This window comes from Delphinapterus leucas, chromosome 2, assembly GCF_059928025.1.
Source record: "Delphinapterus leucas isolate spDelLeu-1000000601 "Yukka" chromosome 2, BTC_Dleu_Yukka2, whole genome shotgun sequence".
NCBI lineage: Eukaryota > Metazoa > Chordata > Mammalia > Artiodactyla > Monodontidae > Delphinapterus > Delphinapterus leucas.
In genome coordinates this window covers 107,025,352-107,046,425 of record NC_143130.1, presented here as the reverse complement: position 1 = coordinate 107,046,425, position 21,074 = coordinate 107,025,352, and the positions used below count along the sequence as shown (strand labels likewise).

The 21,074-nt window shown below is 46.8% G+C and overlaps 1 protein-coding gene and 1 long non-coding RNA gene across 6 annotated transcripts in view; one reads left to right on the top strand and one right to left on the bottom strand.

Moving 5' to 3' along the window:
- LOC149750250 (uncharacterized) overlaps nt 1-3,739 on the top strand; it is a 93,039-nt gene extending 89,300 nt beyond the window's left edge. For 3 of the 4 annotated variants that reach the window (XR_016391622.1, XR_016391623.1, XR_016391624.1), the window contains one exon: nt 2,682-3,739. This is a non-coding gene — a long non-coding RNA (uncharacterized LOC149750250). Of the gene's footprint in view, nt 1-20 lie in introns of all 4 variants that reach the window. The other variant, XR_016391627.1, reaches the window with a different exon arrangement.
- On the bottom strand, nt 1,301-19,111 carry ABHD4 (abhydrolase domain containing 4, N-acyl phospholipase B). 2 transcript variants are annotated; one of them, XM_022553611.3, is made up of 7 exons: nt 19,010-19,111; nt 15,234-15,322; nt 13,677-14,049; nt 13,370-13,524; nt 11,507-11,618; nt 3,498-3,684; nt 1,301-2,781 (listed from the first exon to the last, which is right to left on the bottom strand). In XM_022553611.3, exons 1-7 carry the CDS (start codon nt 19,069-19,071, stop codon nt 2,692-2,694), a joined length of 1,068 nt encoding a protein of 355 aa, XP_022409319.2. In that variant the 5' UTR covers nt 19,072-19,111; the 3' UTR covers nt 1,301-2,691. The 2 variants fall into 2 exon arrangements, with proteins under 2 accessions (XP_022409319.2, XP_022409321.2); XM_022553613.3 differs by lacking the exon at nt 19,010-19,111 and adding an exon at nt 18,903-18,967.
- Between the last annotated feature and the right edge of the window lie 1,963 nt (nt 19,112-21,074).

Below are 21,074 nucleotides of genomic sequence, written 5' to 3'. Positions count from 1 at the left end.
TTTCTTTCCATCGCTTTTAGGATGAACACGACATTCTTCTCACAGTCAGAGGACCTGCAGGACTGGATCCGCACCCTACCTCATTTCACAGCCATTGTTCCTGCTAATAGATCTCTCCACAGACCTGCCCCCCCACTCCTTTCACCTGCTCTTCCTTCAGGCTCAGCTGTCATCACTTCCCCAGGGACGCCTTCCCAACCTCTCAAGGGCTGCACTTTTCAGTTGCAATTTTTTACTAATTGATGCAATAATCTGATTAAACACGAGTCTTCATGTAGAATGTAACTTCCCATGGAGGCAGGGACCACATTTCTTCACTATCACAGCCCTAGTGCTTGGCTCTAAATAACTGTCCTCAGGACTTCCCTGGTGGTCCAGTGGTTAGGACTCGGCACTCTCACTGCCAGGACCCCAGGTTCAATACCTGGTTGGGGCACTAAGATCCCATAAACCGAGTGGCAAGGCCAAAACAAAAACAAAAACAAAAACCTGCCCTCGCCTCCATATGGCAGGTGTTGGCCATCAAGCAATCTTCAGTCAGAGAATATGCAGGGTCCTCGGATAGACCAGAGCTTTGTAATTATACGCAGGAGTTCCATTCATTTGTTCATTCATTCATGATGACAAATGTAGGATTAAGTGCCATTTTGAGCTGTTAAATTCTGGGCCTAGCTGGAGTCAGCCAGCACAGCAGGCACCGCTGGTAATGATTTGAACATGTCTGAACACTTGGCGTGCCTCACTTCCCTTGGCTCAATCAAAATAAACATCTACTGAACGTGAACCAGGGGCCAGACGTGCCCCTTGTCCTTAAGCAGCTTGTGATCTAGGGAGGAAAGACAGACACAAAACAAGTGACTACAAGTTTATGAGTTTTACCAAGGGGCATTCGAGTGTGCCATGGAGACACAGAAGAGGGGGCGCGAGTCTAGTCTAGGGGTTCAGGGGAAAGCTCCCTGCAGAAGGAATATTTGAATTGAGGTTGAGGGTGAGTAGGAGTTAGAATAGGCCCTAGGGAGCGGCCCAGGTGAAGGCCAAGGTGAACTTCAGATGATAGGGCTATTTAATGGGCAGTAGGGAGCACCCAGTTCAACCTAATTCTCCTGTGAGTTGGGGCTTGGCCCATCCAGCCCTTATCCATCCTCTTAAGGGGCGGATGCTGCACTAAACGGGAGAGGGAGTCGAGTGGCCTGTGCGTGGGTACCTCTCGGGGCCCCCTCCTCTGACTCAGGTGGCACAGGAGCTGTTGTGAATTCAGCACCACTCTTGTTGGAGCAATATTAAACATCATGACCAAAGGCAGTTTTGACTCATTTATTTATTAATATAGAAAAGGAGCCCAAGGCAGCTGGACCAGTAGTACAAAGCACCAGGAGTTAATACTATTCTGGTGAAAGGGTTGGCTTTACAAAAGTGAAGGAGTAGGCAAGAGCTGCCCTGGTTCTGGGGCCAGGCCCAGCCTACTGCCCAGAACCTTGGAGCAGCACCTGGAACCAGCCGCTGGGAGAGAGTGACGGGGGGTCGGGGGCTGATGAGCTGGAGACCAGAAGGACAGGTGGCAGGGATGGGGGGCCAGGCAGTGAGAACCATCCTGTGGGTGATGAGGACAGGCAACTGCCGGCTGGACGCTCCCCACTGGACCCTGGGCAGAGGCTCACGTGAGCCTCAGCTCCAGGGGCAGGTAGAAAAACCCTGCGGATACTAGAGAGGTTGGGGATCCAGACACGGCTCAGGGTTGAAGGGCCTTTCCCTTCTCTCCACCAGGGGCCACCTTTCTCAACACTATGGGTGGGGCCTCAGGGCCCAAGGCACAGAGGGAGGCCCAGAGGCCTCCCAGCGGGAGGAAGAGGGGGCAGAAAGGAAGCACTTGAATGTTCCCAGCTTAGGCAGCTAGGGCTGAGACACAGGGCAGGCAAACAGCACCCCCGTACAGTGAGGCTGGAACGCAGGGCTGGGTTGGGCTTATCCTCAGCCAGGACCAGCCCCATGGCAACGGTGCTTGCCTCAAACCTTAGCAAACAGAGTCTGCTGTGAGCACTGGCTCTCAGCAGACCCAGGTGCCAGCCCTAGCTCTCCTGGAACAGAGCTGTCTCACCATGGACCAGCCATGCCCTGCCCTGCCCTGGGCCTCCTCTGTTAATGAGGGCTTTGGATATGACCTCTCAGGTCACGGGAGCTGCAGGACCTGCTCTTGGTACTTAAGTGGGAACCAGTCCCAACCAGACTCCGGACAGAACTGGCATGGGCCGGGGGGCTGGGGGTGACGGGGGAGGAAGATGTTCCTGCACGGAACCTACCCCACACACACTCCAGAGCCAGGAAAGGCCACTGAGAGCCTCTCCTTCGCCCAGGGGAGGCGGCCGCCCTCCCTTTGGCACAGGGGGGACGCAGCTTGGTGTGACCCTTCATAACCACACCTGGGTAACACTCGGCATGGAGAGAACGGGGTGGCACTCTGCAAGCCTTTATGCTCTTCCCTGGGGTGGGGAGCTCAAGGCCACTTGTGGCTTTTGCCTCTAGCCCTTAGCGTAGAGAGGAGTGCTGTCCTTCTGTGGTCCTGCCCTGCGGACAGCCCGAGACTCTGCCTGGCTGGCACATGTTAGTTGGTCAGGAAGGGACAGAGGGGTGAGTAAGGGGACAGGGGGTGAGAGTGAATCTCTGGCTTTCTCCTCGCCCTCTAGGGAGAGCAGCTCAATCAACCGAGTCGCAGATCTCCTCCACCACTGCGTTGAAGATGTGTGGCTGGTCCGCGTACACGTGGTGTGAGGCGCCCTCAATCTCCTGTGGATGGAGGACCCCACCAGGGGCGGGACAGCCCTTTATTCAAGGCACTGGAAAGCTATTGCACCATTTCTTTTTCCCTTAAGCCTGCTTGCCCGTCGCCCATGAGCACTTATTTTATCTAAGACAACAGTCCACCTTTCTCCCCAGATCTTGGCACTTCCCTGTGGGAGTCAGTGAATCCCAATATCCCATCCTTCTCCTATGGCGCCTGATTTTATATTTCCTTCCATGCCAGCCCCTCCAGTGACCTGCTCATGTCAGCGACCTGCTCATGTCATCCACATGTCCACTAAAGCGGGGCCCATCAGGCACCAGCCTAATTAGGCACACTCATTAGCAAATGAGGGCGGGGGGGGGGGATGGAGGAGTGTGGTGGGAAGGCTTCATGGCAGCCTCTACAGTTCCCAGCTCTGGTTTGGGGTGGGAATTACAGGGGGTGGAGGGACAGCGTGGTGCCTGTGCCTGACTACTGGACAAGAATCTGCCTTTCAGCTGAACCGAGCTACACAGAAGTGAGAAGCCCCTAATTATGATTTTACAGAGAGCCAACCCTTTCAAATCCACTACCATAGCTCAACCTGTCCACTCCTCTTTCCCCCCCGACTCTCCCATCACCCTTCGCTACCCTGACTCAGCTACTCTGGGTCAGTCAACACGTGCTGGGATGTTGCAGTGTTTCCACCTCAATCCTGCTCCTCCAGTGGCCAACGTACCATGTCTCGGACGTAGGAATCCGGCCGCTGCAGCTTCACCTTTTTTCCCGTGCTGGTGTCTATCCAGGTGTTGGCCCCGTAGATCATGGTGATGGGCATTTCTTTTTGAATCAAGTGAATTCGCTCTAACATGGGTCGCCGGGCCCAGCCAAAGGACTCCATCATGGTTTTGAATGCCGTCTCCCCACTGAAGAAGCAAAACAGGGTGAGGCAATGAATAAACGCCACAGCCTAAAATGTCAGTTTGTTGATCTCAGAGGCTGGGGAAGTATCTTTGTCATTCTTTGTGGTCCTCTCAGAGCCCAGCACTGGGCTCATTAAATATTAGGAAGATTAGGAGACAGGACTGAATCTCCAGAGGCTCCTATCACGTATGAGTTAGGAGGGACACACTTGTGAAAACTCCATGGCACTGAGAATTATCCAAGAGCCTAATAGGTTACTGTTTATTCAACAAATATTTATGTGGCATCCCGGAGCTGAGGGTGGGGACATATGAACAAGACAGACGCAGTGCCTGCCCTCCTGGAGCTCACATTATCTTCATACTTTAGGCATAAATAATGAATTATATGATTAACTTATCTTCAAATTTCCCAAGAATTATGAAAGGGTGGCGGAGTTCTAGGAGAACACAGACTAGGGACTTGGCTTCCTGGGGCTGAAGGAGAGGGTCAGGGGGTTCACTTGGGGTGGGCTCTGATGAGCAAGTACTACAGAAGCACAAAGGGCTTGCTGAAGAGAATGGAATGAAACGTCAGTCTTGTGAGGACCTGGGGGGAGCAGCAGTTTGTGCGACTTGAGAAGCAATGACGGCCAATCTAATCTCCTTTGCTCCCTGGCCATTTCCTTAGGGAGAGCTAACCGAGGCTGTGTCACGAGGGGTCTGCAAGGCTGGGGCAGAAGCCAGCTGTCCAGGTTGCTCTCCTGGGAAGCAGGAGAGGTTGGGGACACCGCCGCCCAGCAGGCTCAGCCTGTTTGGGAATTATATCCCCAGTCTCCTTTGCACCCCTGAGATGAAAGAGAGCCTGGGTTCTGCACAGGCCACCAGAAACAGGGCTCCTCCTTAAGGCAGTGCAGCATAGTGGAAAAATCATGGACTCTGGAGTCAGAGAGACATGAGTTCAAATCCTGGCTGTAGTTCCTAAGCAAGTCATGTAAACAAGAATACACCTTAATTTTCTCATTTACAGGCTGGGAGGAGTTATACCCACTTTATTAGGTCATTGTGAAGAAAATGAAAATATGTACAAAGCCCCTAAATTTAGGTGAAGCAAAGTAGGTACCCCATCCCCCAAATATTCTTCTTTGGCCAAATCGTATGTGTTCCAAGGGAATGGTAAGAGTTACCATGAGCTCATGAGGGTTACAACTCAGAAAGACTCGGGGGCTTATAAAATTGAGTGATGGTGTTTGGGGGAAGGGGCTGGTTATCACCGATGTCATCTCTGCTTCTTCTAGGATCTGAATGAGGTGTATGATTATGTACTCTGTGGCTTAGATTGGGAGGCCATTCATTATACGGAACTAGGTCTGGGACTGGGGAATGCTCTGAGGAAAGGGCTAGGGGTGGGCCTGCAGGGTCTCAGAGGGTATGAGACTGGCACTGAGCCCAGTGGGGGCTGAGAGGAGTCGAGAGCAGGAAGCAGTGGGCTTCCTGATTTGACTGTTGAGCTGAGTTTCTATACTGCTGCTTAAGCAGGGCCCTTCAATCAGCTGGGCTCCTGAGGAATGTTGGATGAACAGTTCCCACGCTGCCTGAAAGCTGTCTGGGTTTGACGCTAATGCCCAGACAGCACTGCTGGAATGCAAAACCCCAGTTGCTTCACAGCTTTCAGCTGAACAGTCCTGAAATGAGGCATGGCAGTGCTGCTGCTCCCAATGACCTTGGCTCCCCTGAGATGCCTCCCAGTAGTGTGGGGTGAGGCCCCCACAGAGGTGGTGCCTCATGGTATCAGCCACTCACATGGCACTGCCTGAGGGGAAGACTACCTCCCTGACTCTGCCCTGGATGGCACTTGTCAAGACTGTAGATCAGCAGGCTTCTGGGGCCTATGTCTGAGTTGTCATAGATATAAACTCCTAGAGATTCTGCGGACATCCCCAAATCCCCCAAAGATAGGGAAGGCATTCCTATCCCAACAGTATTTCAAGGTACACATAATTAAATTTTTAAATGCATAATCTATCCATCAGCAGTTCTATTTGTAGGAATGTAGTCTAGAGATAGTCACATGTGTGCAAAGGAAGATATGTAAGGAGGTTCCCTGAAGCAATGTCACATGATATCTCAGACCTAAACTAACAAGAAGATTCAGGAATTACAGGTCTGGGACAGGAGAAGACTTTCTTTCTTTCTTTTTTTTTTTCTTTATAAAAATACCATGTTCAGAGAAGAAGAAGAACTACGGTCCTGCAGCCTGTGGAACAAAAACCACATTCACAGAAAGATAGACAAGATGAAAAGGCAGAGGGCTACGTACCAGATGAAGGAACAAGATACAACCCCAGAAAAACAACTAAATGAAGTGGAGATAGGCAACCTTCCAGAAAAAGAATTCAGAATAATGATAGTGAAGATGATCCAGGACCTCGGAAAAAGAATGGAGGCAAAGATGGAGACAATGCAAGAAATGTTTAACAAAGACTTAGAAGAATTAAAGAGCAAACAAACAGAGATGAACAATACAATAACTGAAATGAAAACTACACTAGAAGGAATCAATCGCAGAATAACTGAGGCAGAAGAAACGGATAAGTGACCTGGAAGACAGAATGGTGGAATTCACTGCTGCAGAACAGAATAGAGAAAAAAGAATGAAAAGAAATGAAGACAGCCTAAGAGACCTCTGGGACGACATTAAACGCAACAACATTCGCATTATAGGGGTCCCAGAAGGAGAAGAGAGAGAGGAAGGACCAGAGAAAATATCTGCAGAGTTTATAGTTGAAAACTTCCCTAACATGGGAAAGGAAATAGCCACCCAGGTCCAGGAAGTGCAGAGAGTCCCATACAGGATACACCCAAGGAGAAACACGCCGAGACACATAGTAATCAAATTGGCAAAAATTAAAGACAAAGAAAAATTATTGAAAACAGCAAGGGAAAAACGACAAATAACATACAAGGGAAGTCCCATAAGGTTAACAGCTGATTTCTCAGCAGAAACTCTACAAGCCAGAAGGGAGTGGCATGATATACTTAAAGTGATGAAACGGAAGAACCTACAACCAAGATTACTCTACCCGGCAAGGATCTCATTCAGATTCAACAGAGAAATCGAAAGCTTTACAGGCAAGCAAAAGCTAAGAGAATTCAGCACCACCAAACCAGCTCTACAACAAATGCTAAAGGAATTTCTCTAAGTGGGAAACACAAGAGAAGAAAAGGACCTACAAAAACAAATGCAAAACAACTAAGAAAATGGTCATAGGAACATACATATCGATAATTACCTTAAACATGAATGGATTAAATGCTCCAACCAAAAGACACAGGCTTGCTGAATGGATACAAAAACAAGACCCATACATATGCTGTCTACAAGAGACCCACTTCAGACCTAGGGACACATACAGACTGAAAGTGAGGGGGATGGAAAAAGATATTCCATGCAAATAGAAATCAAAAGAAAGCTGGAATAGCAATACTCATGTCAGATAAAATAGACTTTAAAATAAAGAATGCTACAAGAGACAAGGAAGGACACTACATAATGATCAAGGGATCAATCCAAGAAGAAGATATAACAATTATAAATATATATGCACCCAACATAGGAGCACCTCAATACATAAGGCAACTGTTAACAGCTGTAAAAGAGGAAATTGACAGTAATAGTGGGGGACTTTATCACCTCACTTACATCAATGGACAGATCATCCAAAATGAAAATAAATAAGGAAAAACAAGCTTTAAACAACACAATAGACCAGATAGATTTAATTGATATTTATAGGACATTCCATCCAAAAACAGCAGATTACACTTTCTTCTCAAGTGCGCACAGAACATTCTCCATGATAGATCACATCTTGGGTCACAAATCAAGCCTCAGTAAGTTTAAGAAAATTGAAATCATATCAAGCATCTTTTCTGACCACAATGCTATGAGATTAGAAATTAATTACAGGGGAAAAAACGTAAAAAACACAAACACATGGAGGCTAAACACTATTTTACTAAATAATCAAGAGAGTCAAAAAATACCTAGAGACAAATGACAATGAAAACATGACAATCCAAAACCTATGGGATGCAGCAAAAACAGTTCTAAGAGGGAAGTTTATAGCTATACAAGCCTACCTCAAGAAACAAGAAAAATCTCAAATAAACAATCTAACCTTACACCTAAAGGAACTAGAGGAAGAAGAACAAACAAAACCCAAAGTTAGCAGAAGGAAAGAAATCATAAAGATCAGAGCAGAAATAAATGAAATAGAAACAAAGAAAACAACAGCAAAGATCAATAAAACTAAAAGCTGGTTCTTTGAGAAGATAAACAAAATTGATAAACCATTAGCAAGACTCATCAAGAAAAAGAGGGAGGGCTTCCCTGGTGGCGCAGTGGTTGAGAGTCTGCCTGCCAATGCAGGGGACACGGGTTTGTGCCCTGGTCCAGCAGGATCCCACATGCCGCGGAGCGGCTGGGCCTATGAGCCATGGCCGCTGGGCCTGTGCGTCCAGGGCCTGTGCGTCCGGAGCCTGTGCTCCGCAACGGGAGAGGCCACAACAGTGAGAGGCCCACATACCACAAAAACAAAAACAAAAACCAAACAAAACAAAAAAAAAGAGCGAAAGAACTCAAATCAATAAAATTAGAAATGAAAAAGGAGAAGTTACAACAGACACTGCAGAAATACAAAGCATCCTAAGACACTACTACCAGCAACTCTATGCCAATAAAATGGACAACCTGGAAGAAATGGACAAATTCTTAGAAAGGTATAACCTTTCAAGACTGAACCAGGAAGAAATAAAAAATATGAACAGACCAATCACAAGTAATGAAATTGAAACTGTGATTAGAAATCTTCCAACAAACAAAAGTCCAGGACCAGATGGCTTCACAGGGGAATTCTATCAAACATTTAGAGAAGAGCTAACACCCATCCTTCTCAAACTCTTCCAAAAAATTGCGGAGGAAGGAACACTCCCAAACTCATTCTATGAGGCCACCATCACCCTGATACCAAAACCAGACAAAGGTACTACAAAAAAAGAAAATTACAGACCAATATCACTGATGAATATAGATGCAAAGATCCTCAACAAAATACTAGCAAACAGAATCCAACAACACATTACATACACCATGATCAAGTGGGATTTATCCCAGGAATGCAAGGATTCTTCAATATATGCAAATCAATCAATATGATACACCATATTAACAAACTGAAGAATAAAAACCATATGATCATCTCAATAGATGCAGAAAAAGCTTTTGACAAAATTCAACACCCATTTATGATAAAAACTACAGAAAGTGGGCATAGAGGGAACCTACCTCAACATAATAAAGGCCATATATGACAAACCCACAGCAAACATCATTCTCAATGGTGAAAAACTGAAAGCATTTCCTCTAAGATCAGGAATGAGACAAGGATGTCCTCTCTCACCGCTATTATTCAATGTAGTTTTGGAAGTCCTAGCCATGGCAATCAGAGAAGAAAAAGAAATAAAAGGAATACAAACTGGAAAAGAAGAAGTAAAACAGTCACTGTTTGCAGATGACATGATACTATACATAGAGAATTCTAAAGATGCCACCAGAAAACTACTAGAGCTAATCATTGAATTTGGTAAAGTTGCAGGATACAAAATTAATGCACAGAAATCTCTTGCATTCCTATACACTAATGATGAAAAATCTGAAAGAGAAATTAAGGAAACACTCCCATTTACCACTGCAACAAAAAGAATAAAATACCTAGGAATAAACCTAGGGAGACAAAAGACCTGTATGCAGAAAACTATAAGACACTGATGAAAGAAATTAAAGATGATACCAACAGATGGAGAGATATACCATGTTCTTGGATTGGAAGAATCAATATTGTGAAAATGACTATACTACCCAAAGCAATCTACAGATTCAATGCAATCCCTATCAAATTACCAATGGCATTTTTTATGAACTAGAACAAAAAAATCTTAAAATTTGTATGGAGACACAAAAGACTCTGAATAGCCAAAGCAGTCTTGAGGGAAGAAAATGGAGCTGGAGGAATCAGACTCCCTGACTTCAGACTATACTACAAAGCTACAGTAATGAAGACAATATGGTACTGGCACAAAAACAGAAACATAGATCAATGGAACAAGATAGAAAGCTCAGAGGTAAACCCACGCACCTATGGTCAACTAATCTATGACAAAAGAGGCAAGGATATACAATGGAGAAAAGACAGTCTCTTCAACGAGTGGTGCTGGGAAAACTGGACAGCTACATGTAAAAGAATGAAATTAGAACACTCCCTAACACCATACACAAAAATAAACTCAAAATGGATTAGAGACCTAAATGTAAGACTGGACACTATAAAACTCTTAGAGGAAAACATAGGAAGAACACTCCTTGACATAAATCACAGCAAGATCTTTTTTGATCCACCTCCTAGAGTAATGGAAATGAAAACAAAAATAAACAAATGGGACCTAATGAAACTTCAAAGCTTTTGCACAGCAAAGGAAACCATAAACAAAACAACCCTCAGAATGGGAGAAAATATTTGCAAATGAATCAATGGACAAAGGATTAATCTCCAAAATATATAAACAGCTCACGTGCTCAATATTAAAAACAAAAACCAATCCAAAAATGAGAAGAAGACCTAGATAGACATTTCTCCAAAGAAGACATACAGATGGCCAAGAAGCACATGAAAAGCTGCTCAACATCACTAATTATTAGAGAAATGCAAATCAAAACTACAATGAGGTATCACCTCACACCAGTTAGAATGGGCTTCATCAGAAAATCTACAAACAACAAATGCTGGAGAGGGTGTGGAGAAAAGGGAACCCTCTTGCACTTGGAATGTAAACTGATACAGCCACTATGGAGAACAGTATGGAGGTTCCTTAAAAAAACTAAAAATAGAATTACCATATGATCCAGCAATCCCACTACTGGGCATATACCGAGAGAAAACCACAATTCAAAAAGACACATGCATCCCACTGTTCATTGCAGCACTATTTACAATAGCCAGGTCATGGAAGCAACCTAAATGCCCATCGACAGACGAATGGATAAAGAAGTTCTGATACATATATACAATGGAATATTACTCAGCCATAAAAAGGAACGAAATTGGATCATTTGTTGAGATGTGGATGGATCCAGAAACTGTCATACAGAGTGAAGTAAGTCAGAAAGAGAAAAACAAATATCGTGTATTAACACGTGTATGTGGAACCTAGAAAAACAGTACAGATGAACTGGTTTGCAGGGCAGAAATAGAGACACAGACGTAGAGAAGAAACCTATGGACACCAAGGGGGGAAAGCTGCAGGGGGGGGTGGGGGTGAGGGGGTGATGAATTGGGCAATTGGGATTGACATGTATACACTGATGTGTATAAAATGGATGACTAATAAGGACCTGATGTATAAAACAATAAATAAAATTCAAAAAAAAATACCATGTTCATATCACTTTTTCAGTTAAAAAAAAAAAAAAGATCTTTGCAAATGTTTTCCAGTCTTTTTGCCTGTCAGGCTAACTGCCTATCTCCAGGAAAGAGTAAGGATCCTTCTCTAGAGATGGGCGGCATGTTTAATTTATCTATTATCTTCTCCATCCCTTTGCGCCTATCCCTGGGAAAGTCTCTGGAAACCATCAAGCCTGCTAATGCCTATGTTCCCCTAACTGAATGAGAGCTCTGTGGAAGAAGAAATAGAGCACAGAATGATCCTGGGACTGTTCTGGAGTTTTCCAGTAGCTCGAGTTTTAGCTGCCAACCCATCGACCTGAGCTGACTCTGGAAGCTGCCCTCACCTGGGATTCTGGGCATTGCAGTGGTAGATATACTCCGATATAGTATCATCGTCAAAGAAGTCTGCAAACTTGCGTTTGAAGTCTGGTCGGAATCGCTGTACCAGGCTGGGCCCTGGGAGGGGACAGAACATGGAGAGGCCGATTTGAATAGGGAGGAAAGACTCCTGCTTTTGTATGTGTTAACAACTTTAACCAAACATTATTTCTCCTAGGGGTTTGTTTGCTTTGTACACTTAATGTTATAGTGGCAGACAGAGCATGCAAGTCTTTTGGGAAGCTCCAGGTGACTACAAATGAGAGTCAGTTAGTTGCCAAAGAATTTAGACAGTCTAATGTCACTGAGGAACCAGATTATCTGCAGCTCAATGAAGTCCCAAGATCTTTCTCTCCAAGGATCACAAGCCCCACTGGAGTCCATGGTTGAGATGCTTTGCTTTTACAGTCTGAGCTATGTTCTCTTTCTCCCTGAGACCCTTTATGGCCGTTTAATCTTCTGAAGGTAGTGGATGAAACCAGACCACCTCCCAAGAGCCCTCTCACGTTCAGGCCTGTAATAGAATACGAGTGAAGAGGTAAACCTAATGCTGGCATCTCAGACTCGGGGCACAGTTTTAGAGCAATCTGTTCCCTTCACCTTTCTTTAAATAGTACATATACAAGCAGTAGGGCACTTGAGACACACTGTAAAAATTGGGCCTAATGAATGGTCAGCTTCTGGCCTCTCTCTTCTGGTCTGCTGTCTCTGTGTGAGAAGCAAGGGGTGAGAGGGAAGCAAAGCCGGGATCCCCTGGGCCCTGGTCCTCCTGCATGGCTGCCCGCCAACCTCCCCAACCATAACAGCTCTGATGCCCATGCATGGACCTGGCCAGAGGCAAGTCCAGAAATGGGGAGAGCGGTTAGAGCAGGGCTTCTCCCTGTAAAAGGATTATAGCAGGTCTGCTGGAGTGCACAGTGCTGGGTGCCCTAAGGTCAGCCCTCTGCGCATTTAGTATCCTTTGGCACCTGTGTCTCTTGCTTTCCTTCCTTTCTCCCCAAACTCCTACCTTCTGCTCAAGTGCTCATTTTTCTCTTTTATCCAGAGCCATTCTGTTTCTCTTGAAGGGCCTAGAGAGACAACTCTTATTCAGCCATTAGCAATTAATTCATAATAATTGGCTATTGAACATTACTGTGTATATATAAGCCATCAGTGCAAAATAGATGGCCACCAATCTTTTCCGTAAAGGGAATCTGCTTTTCGCTTTATCAGAGTAAAAGGCTCCCCAGATAGGGAGGGTGCTAGCAGTGTGAGGTCAGAAGGCTGGGGCATATTGATCCCACTCACTCTGGCTGGCTCCCCCCTCCTTCCCTCCCTTCACTCACAGGATTTGCTGACAGCTACTAAGTGGTGAAGATGTGGTGTCTGACTGGGGCAGGAGCTTGCCTGCCACTGTGGGCTAGGCTGGAGGCTCTGGTCCTGACCTCTCCTGGCAACAGGTGTTGGGTGAGCTGCAGGGATGGGATCCAGCAGTGGTGACCACGCTGAAACACCAACAAGCTGCCATAAACATGTAGCACAGAAACTCAGCAGAGGAAGAGTCACCTCACAGCCCCTTCCTCTCTCTCTGGGGCACAGAGTAGCAGTTCTGCTCCATCTGTCTCTTGCATGGAAAAGCTTTTTCCATGCAGCTGAAGGAAAAAAAGAACCTTCTGAAACTGCAGACAAAGACATCTGGTCCAGATTAACAGCTTTAAATAACAATGTTAGGTCTATTCCCACTTTTCATGAACAAGAGGGAATGGTGAGAGTCCAGGTGCAGTGGGGCTTCTAGAATGGGAGAGCCGTGGTTTGAGGAGATAGTTTTTCATCTATAGGCTACTCACCCCAGGGCCCAGCTACTCGAAGAACAGCCAGTGGATTGGAACGCCCTAGGACAGAGGCCACAGCCTTGACCCAGGTCGGGGGTGCACGGATCTGACTGGGGTCAGTTGGTCGGAGGGGAAAGCCCCATGGGTCCACCAGGATGAGGTGTTTAACTCTAAAGGAGGAAAAAGGAGGAGTCAAGTTGTCTTTGCTTGAAGGTATCACAGCCCTTAAATCACCCAGGAAGAGAACTATTGGAAACAAATACCGGAAGTTTCCCAGCAGGGCGAGGAGTTGTCGTGATGGAGATGGGTGGCTCTCCCTTACCTGTCAGGGTACTTGATTGAGTAGGAAGTGGCCAGGAATCCTCCCAGACTGTGCCCCAGGAGGATCATACTGGGGATCCCCATGGTCTCCCGCCACGTCTCTATAGAGGCCACAAACTCGTCCTCGGCCCCCTCTGGGTCCCTCGGGAACGTTGGCCTAGAGCTTCGCCCGAAGCCGAGCAGATCGAAGGTGTGCAGAGTGCGGCGGGCGCTCAGTGAATCCATGTTGAGGATCCAGAGGCCCACGCCGCCCCCAAAGCCATGCACCATCACCAGGGGGGTGCGGTCCCTGAGCTCAGGGCTCACTGTCACCGTCCAGATCTTGTTCTGGTTTGGGAGGGACACATATCGGGCCAGGAACTTGTTCTGGAGGCCTGGGGAGAGGGGTCCAGGGCAGAGCAATAAGACTGTGTGCTGACAGCATCATCCTTTTGCTTGGACTCCCACTCTTCAGTTCTCTCTCATCCCCAAACCCTTCCTGACCTCCCTCGCTTTTCCTTTCACAACTCTCTGACCATACATCCTAAGAGTTCAACTCCAAGTACAATTTGTAGACCGTCTAGTCTGTAGGTATTAAGAGGGGCCATCCTATTCCTTGAGGCTGTTTGGGTCCCTTTGGGTCCATGGTGGCAGTGACCCCACTGACCCCACAGAGCTTCAGCATCGATCACTCTTGTACCTGTATGTGCTTGGGGCTTGACCCATGGACAGTAGTGTCCTCATTGAGGGTATCTGGGAGGGTTGAGCCAGGTCCCTCTTAGGGACAGACCAAGGTGGGCAATGCTTGCACTGCTGGTGTGAAGGCAGTCACATGACAGAGCTGCCGGGGCGGTGGGGCGGGGGGGGAAGTCACCTGGATCCCAGACAGCTTGAAAGGCTTGAAAACTGTGGCTGTTCTGTGGTTGTACTTAGCCCATAAGAGAGAGAGTAGCCATGGCTGGGGCAGTGGCTATAGGGCGGGGAAGATCATATGAGGAATATGGGGAGATGTGGCCCAAGGATCTTGTTTGAGTCGGTGGCTGCTGATGTCCCTGGGATGCCTTAACCCCCACAGAACACTGCCCACTAGAGCTGGTCTGTGGGAATCGCTAACCACTCTGGTAACTGGATGGTGGGGTGGGGTGGGGGGCGCTAATTGGGCAGAACACAAGGAATAGTAATATTAGAGAATACAGGACTGCTGGTCCTTGGGTAGGAAGATGGTAAATTTGATGAGAAAGGGAGAGATGGCAAAAGAAAAGAATAGGAGAAGGAAGAAGTAAAGGAGAGAATGCGTACATTTGTACATGTTGTATGTTAATAGTTGGTACAGGGTTTGAGGTGAAGTTGTGGGATGTGACAGAAACCAGCATGATGGACAGGGAGGGAGATGTCAAGGAACCACTATCATGGAATGTGTGTCCTCTGGGCAAATCTTTTCCCTCCAGTCACAGACATCCCTTCCTCCCACCCCAAGCATTGTCAATCAGGAATCAGTGGGCTCAGTGTGCCAGGCTCCGGGAAGATCCTGTATCCTGGGCCTCCCGAGGGAGGTGGGACGAGTGTCCCTTCTACTTACACTGGAGGATCTTGGCTTCCACATTCTTCAGCTGAGACATGGAAGTGGGGCGCCAAGTGGGCAGCCAGCTGCTCAGCCAGCCTTGAGGCCTGGGACAGGGAGACACAGAGACACTCACTGGCAAAGCTGGAAACACTGATGCTCTCAGGCTTGCCGGCAGTTAGTTACAAAAGAGTTATCAGTGTGCAGGATGTTTCCAGGCTCAGGAAACCTGCCCCTATGGCAGTCAGCAATTCCATGGCTGCCTGATAGACTGTTACTCTTCTCTGGTAAATGGTTATTAACAACAACATGCCCTTTGTTTCAACAGATACTCAGAATACCATGTGCACAACACTTCACAGTTTACAAAGCCCTTTCACATTTTTTTATCTCATTGGAGCTTTACAACTCCACTTTGTTACTGGTTATTATAATGTTCAAAGAGGTTACAAGGGGGAAAAAGCCAACTTTTAACTAATGTTTCAGTTCTCCTTTGCCATCCCTAGGACTGTATGTTCCCTTAGAGTAGGGAAAATTCCCATGCCACCTGCCCTCCTGGCAGGTCACCAGTGTTTGTGTGTGCCCTCTTCCAAGCCTCTGGAAGTACAGAGCACTGTGTCAGTGCCCAGTTGGGCTCTCAGGCAATCAATCAGTCCAGACTTGAATGACATGATGGGAGAGGCAGGGAGTAGGATGAGGGAGACCTGGGTTCAAGTCCTGCTGTGATTCCCTGACAGGACAAAGGTTGCCCTTGGTCTTGTTTCCAGTTTATAAAATGAGTAGAAAGCTCACACATGTCATCACCTCCAGTGGCATGCAGTAAAACAGATAAGATAACCTATCTTGCTTTCTACTTTATACCCAGGGAACTTTAAGTCATTGCAGGGTAGAGGTTGAAAGTAGCAGTTGTGGAATAATTTTTAAAAACCCTGGATCTAGGGACTTCCCTGGTGGTACAGTAGTTTAGAATCCGCCTGCCAATGCAGGGGACACGGGATCGAGCCCTGGTCCAGGAAGATCCCACATGCCGGGGAGCAACTAAGCCAGTGCACCACAACTACTGGGCCTGCACTCTAAAGCCCGCGAGCCACAACTATTGAGCCCACGTGCCACAACTACTGAAGAGCCCCGTGCTCTGCAACAAGAGAAGCCACTGCAATGAGAAGCCCACACACTGCAACAAAGAGTTACCCCTGCTCGCCGCAACTAGAGAAAGCCCACATGCAGCAACGAAGACCCAATGCAGCCAAAAACAAACCAACAAACAAACCCCCCAAAAAATGCTTTTAAAAAAAAAAAAAAACCCTGGATCTAAGTCACAATAATGTCATTTACAAGCAGACTGGTGTTGGCCTGTTAAATAACCTGTCTTTGAGCATCTAGATATGGAAGGGACCTCATAAGTTGCCTGGGACAAAACAGATGCTCAATGAATGAGCTTTTATTATTCCTTTTCCATCCCATATGATATTTCTCTTTTCTTGAACTCTGTCTGGATGAAGTGGATTTCAGGATCCACACCACCAGTTACAGAAAGGGCCTGTAAACATCAGAACAGTCAAGCAGGGGAATTCTGCGGGGGAGCGAGGGGAACTATTACCAACCCCCCCATGGCACACATTGGGCATCTTGCTACATCATTTGAAGTGCAGAATTTTAGATTAGAATAGTTCCTTAGAAATCTAGTCCAGACTCTTTATTTTACAGATGAGCAAAGTGATGCCCGAAGAGGTTATACAGCTAGTTAGAAAAAGAAGCAGAACTAGAACCTGGATCTCAAATCCAGGTTTCGCCTTATTTTTTCAAGGCCACACACGAATACTCACATTATACAAGCACAGTTTCACACTTGTCTGTTTTCTGAAAGGAGGTGTGACCTAAGGCCAGAGGCTGAAGTTCTAATCCTGGCATTGCCACTCACCAGCAATGTGTCTTTGGACACATTATTTAGCCTTCTCTGTCAGTTTCCTCATCTTTAAAGGGAGGTAATAATAGTATCTACCTCATAGGGTTGTTATAAAGATCAAATGAATGAAGGCACAGAGACATCACACTAGCACAAGATAAAGTCCCAATAAATGTTCTTTTCCCCAGCTAAATCATAAGCTATCTGTATTCCCAGTGTTTTGCAAGGAGCAAATCTCAGTGACTGAGGTTTGAAAGAAATACTGAGGTTGCAGCTGAAACTGGTCCATCAATGGCTTTAGCCAGATGAGAGCTGTCACTGTCAATCAATGCAGTCCTGCGAAGACTCAGAACCCTTTGAATATTCCACTGGAATTCCTTATAGGCTTGAAGCACGGGCACCAAGACCACAGAATGTTGCCAGTCTTAAGAGACAAACCTCTCCACCCCACAGAGACTGTGACAAGTCAGGGCATGTCATCTGGACCCCACATTGCCTTATATCTGCCCAAAGCAGCACTCGGGAGAAATGTTGTTCCAAGGAACAGCATCAAGGGCTGCTCTGCAGAGATACTCTTCAGGGAGAGCTTTTCCTCTCTTCTTCACCAAAAATGCTACTGGTAAAGCACTGGAAATAGCCCCTGGCACATTATCTGCTCCATACCACTGGGGAGGTGAGGACTGAGCTGGGGAATTCCGGCAAGAAGCAGAGCAGCCACTTAGCCATGAACTTAGCCTGGCTGGGGTTGTCTCTTCCCTTTAGGGTGCCTTTAACCTGATGGTGGGTGAGGCAGAAGGGGTTCTGTGCTGGGTGAGAACACTGTTCTAGACCTCTGTGATCTTGAGGTCTCCTAACTTCTTTGGGCACTGGATTCTTCATTTGTAAAAAGGAACTGATCTACCTGAATCTCTACCAGCTCTAATATTCGATTTCTCAAAGTCATCGTAGCTATTTTAAATCTCTTGGAAGCATCATTTTGGAAAAACACCACTCTCCTGGGCAGTTCCTTCAAGTCCAGGAAGCTATTATTGTCATAACGTTAATTAGTTTTGCAAACAGCTCTGAAAAGGGGGGAACAAGGGGGAACACGGGATCCAGGAAAGGCCCAGTTTTGGTGAACACGCCCCCCCCCGCGCCCCCGCCCCCCGCTTGGCTGGAAGCTGAGTCATTCTCCAAGCAACTTTTCCTTGCTCCTATCAGACTGTGAACTGCTTGTCACACCACCTACAGGTGGCATCCCAAACTTGATGTCCTTGAGACGGTGTTAACAAATTCCAAAAGCTCTAATTCTGAAACCGCAGCATTAAGGATATTGTTATGATGATTAAAAACTATCAACAAGGATTGCCAGCGACTAAGCGTCTCGGTTGGCGAGAGCGAAAGAAACTTGCAATCCTATTAACCCAGACCAATCCCAGCGCAGTGGAGCCCGCTCTCCGCTTGCCACGCCTTACCCGTGCTGGGCTGGGCTAAGCGAGGCTCTTCCCACACCCCTGCCTCCCGACCTGGAGCAAATCCAGACGAGCAGACCTGGCTGTTACCCCCGCACCCGCGTCCACACGCTTGCTTTGGGGGAATCTGAGACATCACCACTAAATCTAATCCCAGGGTACATAGACTAGAAGGGAGCAAGGAATGAACGCGAACACTAAAGTGGAAAGTCAGAACCGCTGGGCTGTAGAAATCGTTCTCTTCCATTGCTCCCCTGGCTCTGCTGCCGCATCTTCTGGGCAAAAGGAAAGCAACCAAACGCAACCCCCCAGCCCTCCCCTGAAGCCGACCTGAAAAAGGAAAGTCTGGAAGGTGTCTAAAACTGTTCCTCAGCCACAGACAGTCCCAGGTTCATGGCCCAGAGATAGAGATAGAGAAAGAGACAGGATTAACTCACTGCTGCTCCAGATCATCAGCCATAGTAAACAAGCCCTGCCGGGTCGAGCTGAGCCAGCCCATCCCTCCGCCTGACGCCAGCACCAGCTGACCCAGAAAAGGGTAGGATAGCAAAGTGGGGCGTGGCCAGCGCCGCGAACAGGGAGGAGGGGCCCCAGGACGCGGGCTGGGGCTCTGAACCCAGCCGGCTGGGACAGCTGGGACACATGAGATGTCTCCGAGAGCGTCACAGAATAGGACAGTAGTTCTGGTCACATATTTGGGGACAGTGAGGGAGATAAGTAGTACCGAAACTACCGAGTCCCTCACAGGAGCTCCATCAAACCTCTACTCTCTGATAATTAAAAAGTGAATTAACTACCCCTGCACGCTCCCGCACACCCACTGGGCTTCCCTATTATAGCCACCCCATGCCCTTAAGTCCACCCCTTAGTGTTCCTTCTAATCAGATGCTCAAGATGTTTGTGGAGACACTACCCACCGTTGAACGCGCCTACAAAGGGTCTGAGAGCCTGTGGCCCAAGTAGACTACCAAATTTCGCAAATAAAACCCAGGAAGCCTAGTTAAAGTTGAACTGCAGATAAACAGCAAATACTTTTTTGGAGTAAGCATGTCCCATGCAATATTTAGGACATAAATGGGCATCCTGTACTTTATCTGGCCACCCTAAACCTAAGCCACACATGCCAAGATGAGCATTCCTCTGCTCTGGGGTTGTCTTTGGCCCCAGCCTGGTTCCCAGGGACAAGGTGGCTCAACCCCAGGTCTCCGTCAGTTTGGTATCCCTGCCTCCCCTTCCCCAGGGGGAGCAGTTGAAGGACTAGCCTACATAGGTGGGTCTGCTTTAGGTAGCTGGGATGGGGGCTGGAGAGAGAGAGGTCCTGATTGGCTTGCTCAGCAGAGGATTCAGATCTTAAGGCTGACTCCAGAACTTACCTGAACTGGTAAACAGGGCCTGATGTCCCTGGGGTGGTCATCCTCTTGATTAGGTTAAAACCAGAGTAGAGATAGTGGATGGCGGGTGGGAGAATGCTGGTGGTAGGGGTTTGTCAAGGTGGTTTGTTTGTTTTTTTTTAGCCTTCCTGCAGGACTCAGGAGATCCTGAGATTTCTTCTTTCTTGTAACACAGTGTTAAGCTGATCTGATTAGCATTATAAGGGATTGAAGTTTAAGAGAATAGACATTTATAGACTTTAGGGGTCTAGGAATTTGTAAGATGTGGGGCAAAGTAGTACAAATAGCAGAGGACCTGTCTTTCATTCATTCTTACAACAAAGCAGAGTGGTCCTACACTTCAGGGTGCATTACAATCATCTGGCTGGCTTGCTAAAAATTCAGGTTTCCAAATCCCTACCCGCTGAGATTCTAATTCATTTTGTTTGGTTTGATGCTAAAAGCTGCAATTTTTTAGGAAGCACTTCAGATGTTGAAGTTCAATGAATTCTGGGTGCAGGTCAGTTTTGGTCTTTACCACTTCTCTACTGCATGCTTGTGGGTAAATTATTTAGCATCTCTTTAATTTTCTTCTTCTGTCTTGTGTCTTGTAAGAATTAACCAAGATAATTCAAATAAACATTTAGTACATTTGTTTATGCTAAAAAGTTACCATTATTATTATTATATACACACCTATTCAAAGCCAAGCATTATGTTAGGCACTAAGAACACCATTATCAAAAGTAAAGAAACACAGGGAATTCCCTGGAAACACAGGGAATTCCCTGGCAGTCCAGTGTTAGGACTCTGAGCTTTCACTACAGAGGGCCCGGATTCAATCCCTGGTCGGGAAACTAAGATCCCACAGGCCGCACAGCGTGGTCAAAAAAAAAAAAAAGTAAAGAAACAGGCTGCTCTAGTGGTAAACATAGGCTTTCTATCTTTTGCCACCCTAGGCTATTTGTCCCTTTGCAGAGTTGGCAACTTTGTTTTGGGAGCTCAGCTCAAACCTCCCCTCTTCTGAGGCCTTTACTGTGACAACAGGGTCTAAAAGAGATGCCCAGTCACTCTATCACATTTTTTTATTAAATTATCGTGCATATTTGTGGACTCATTTATTATCATTTTC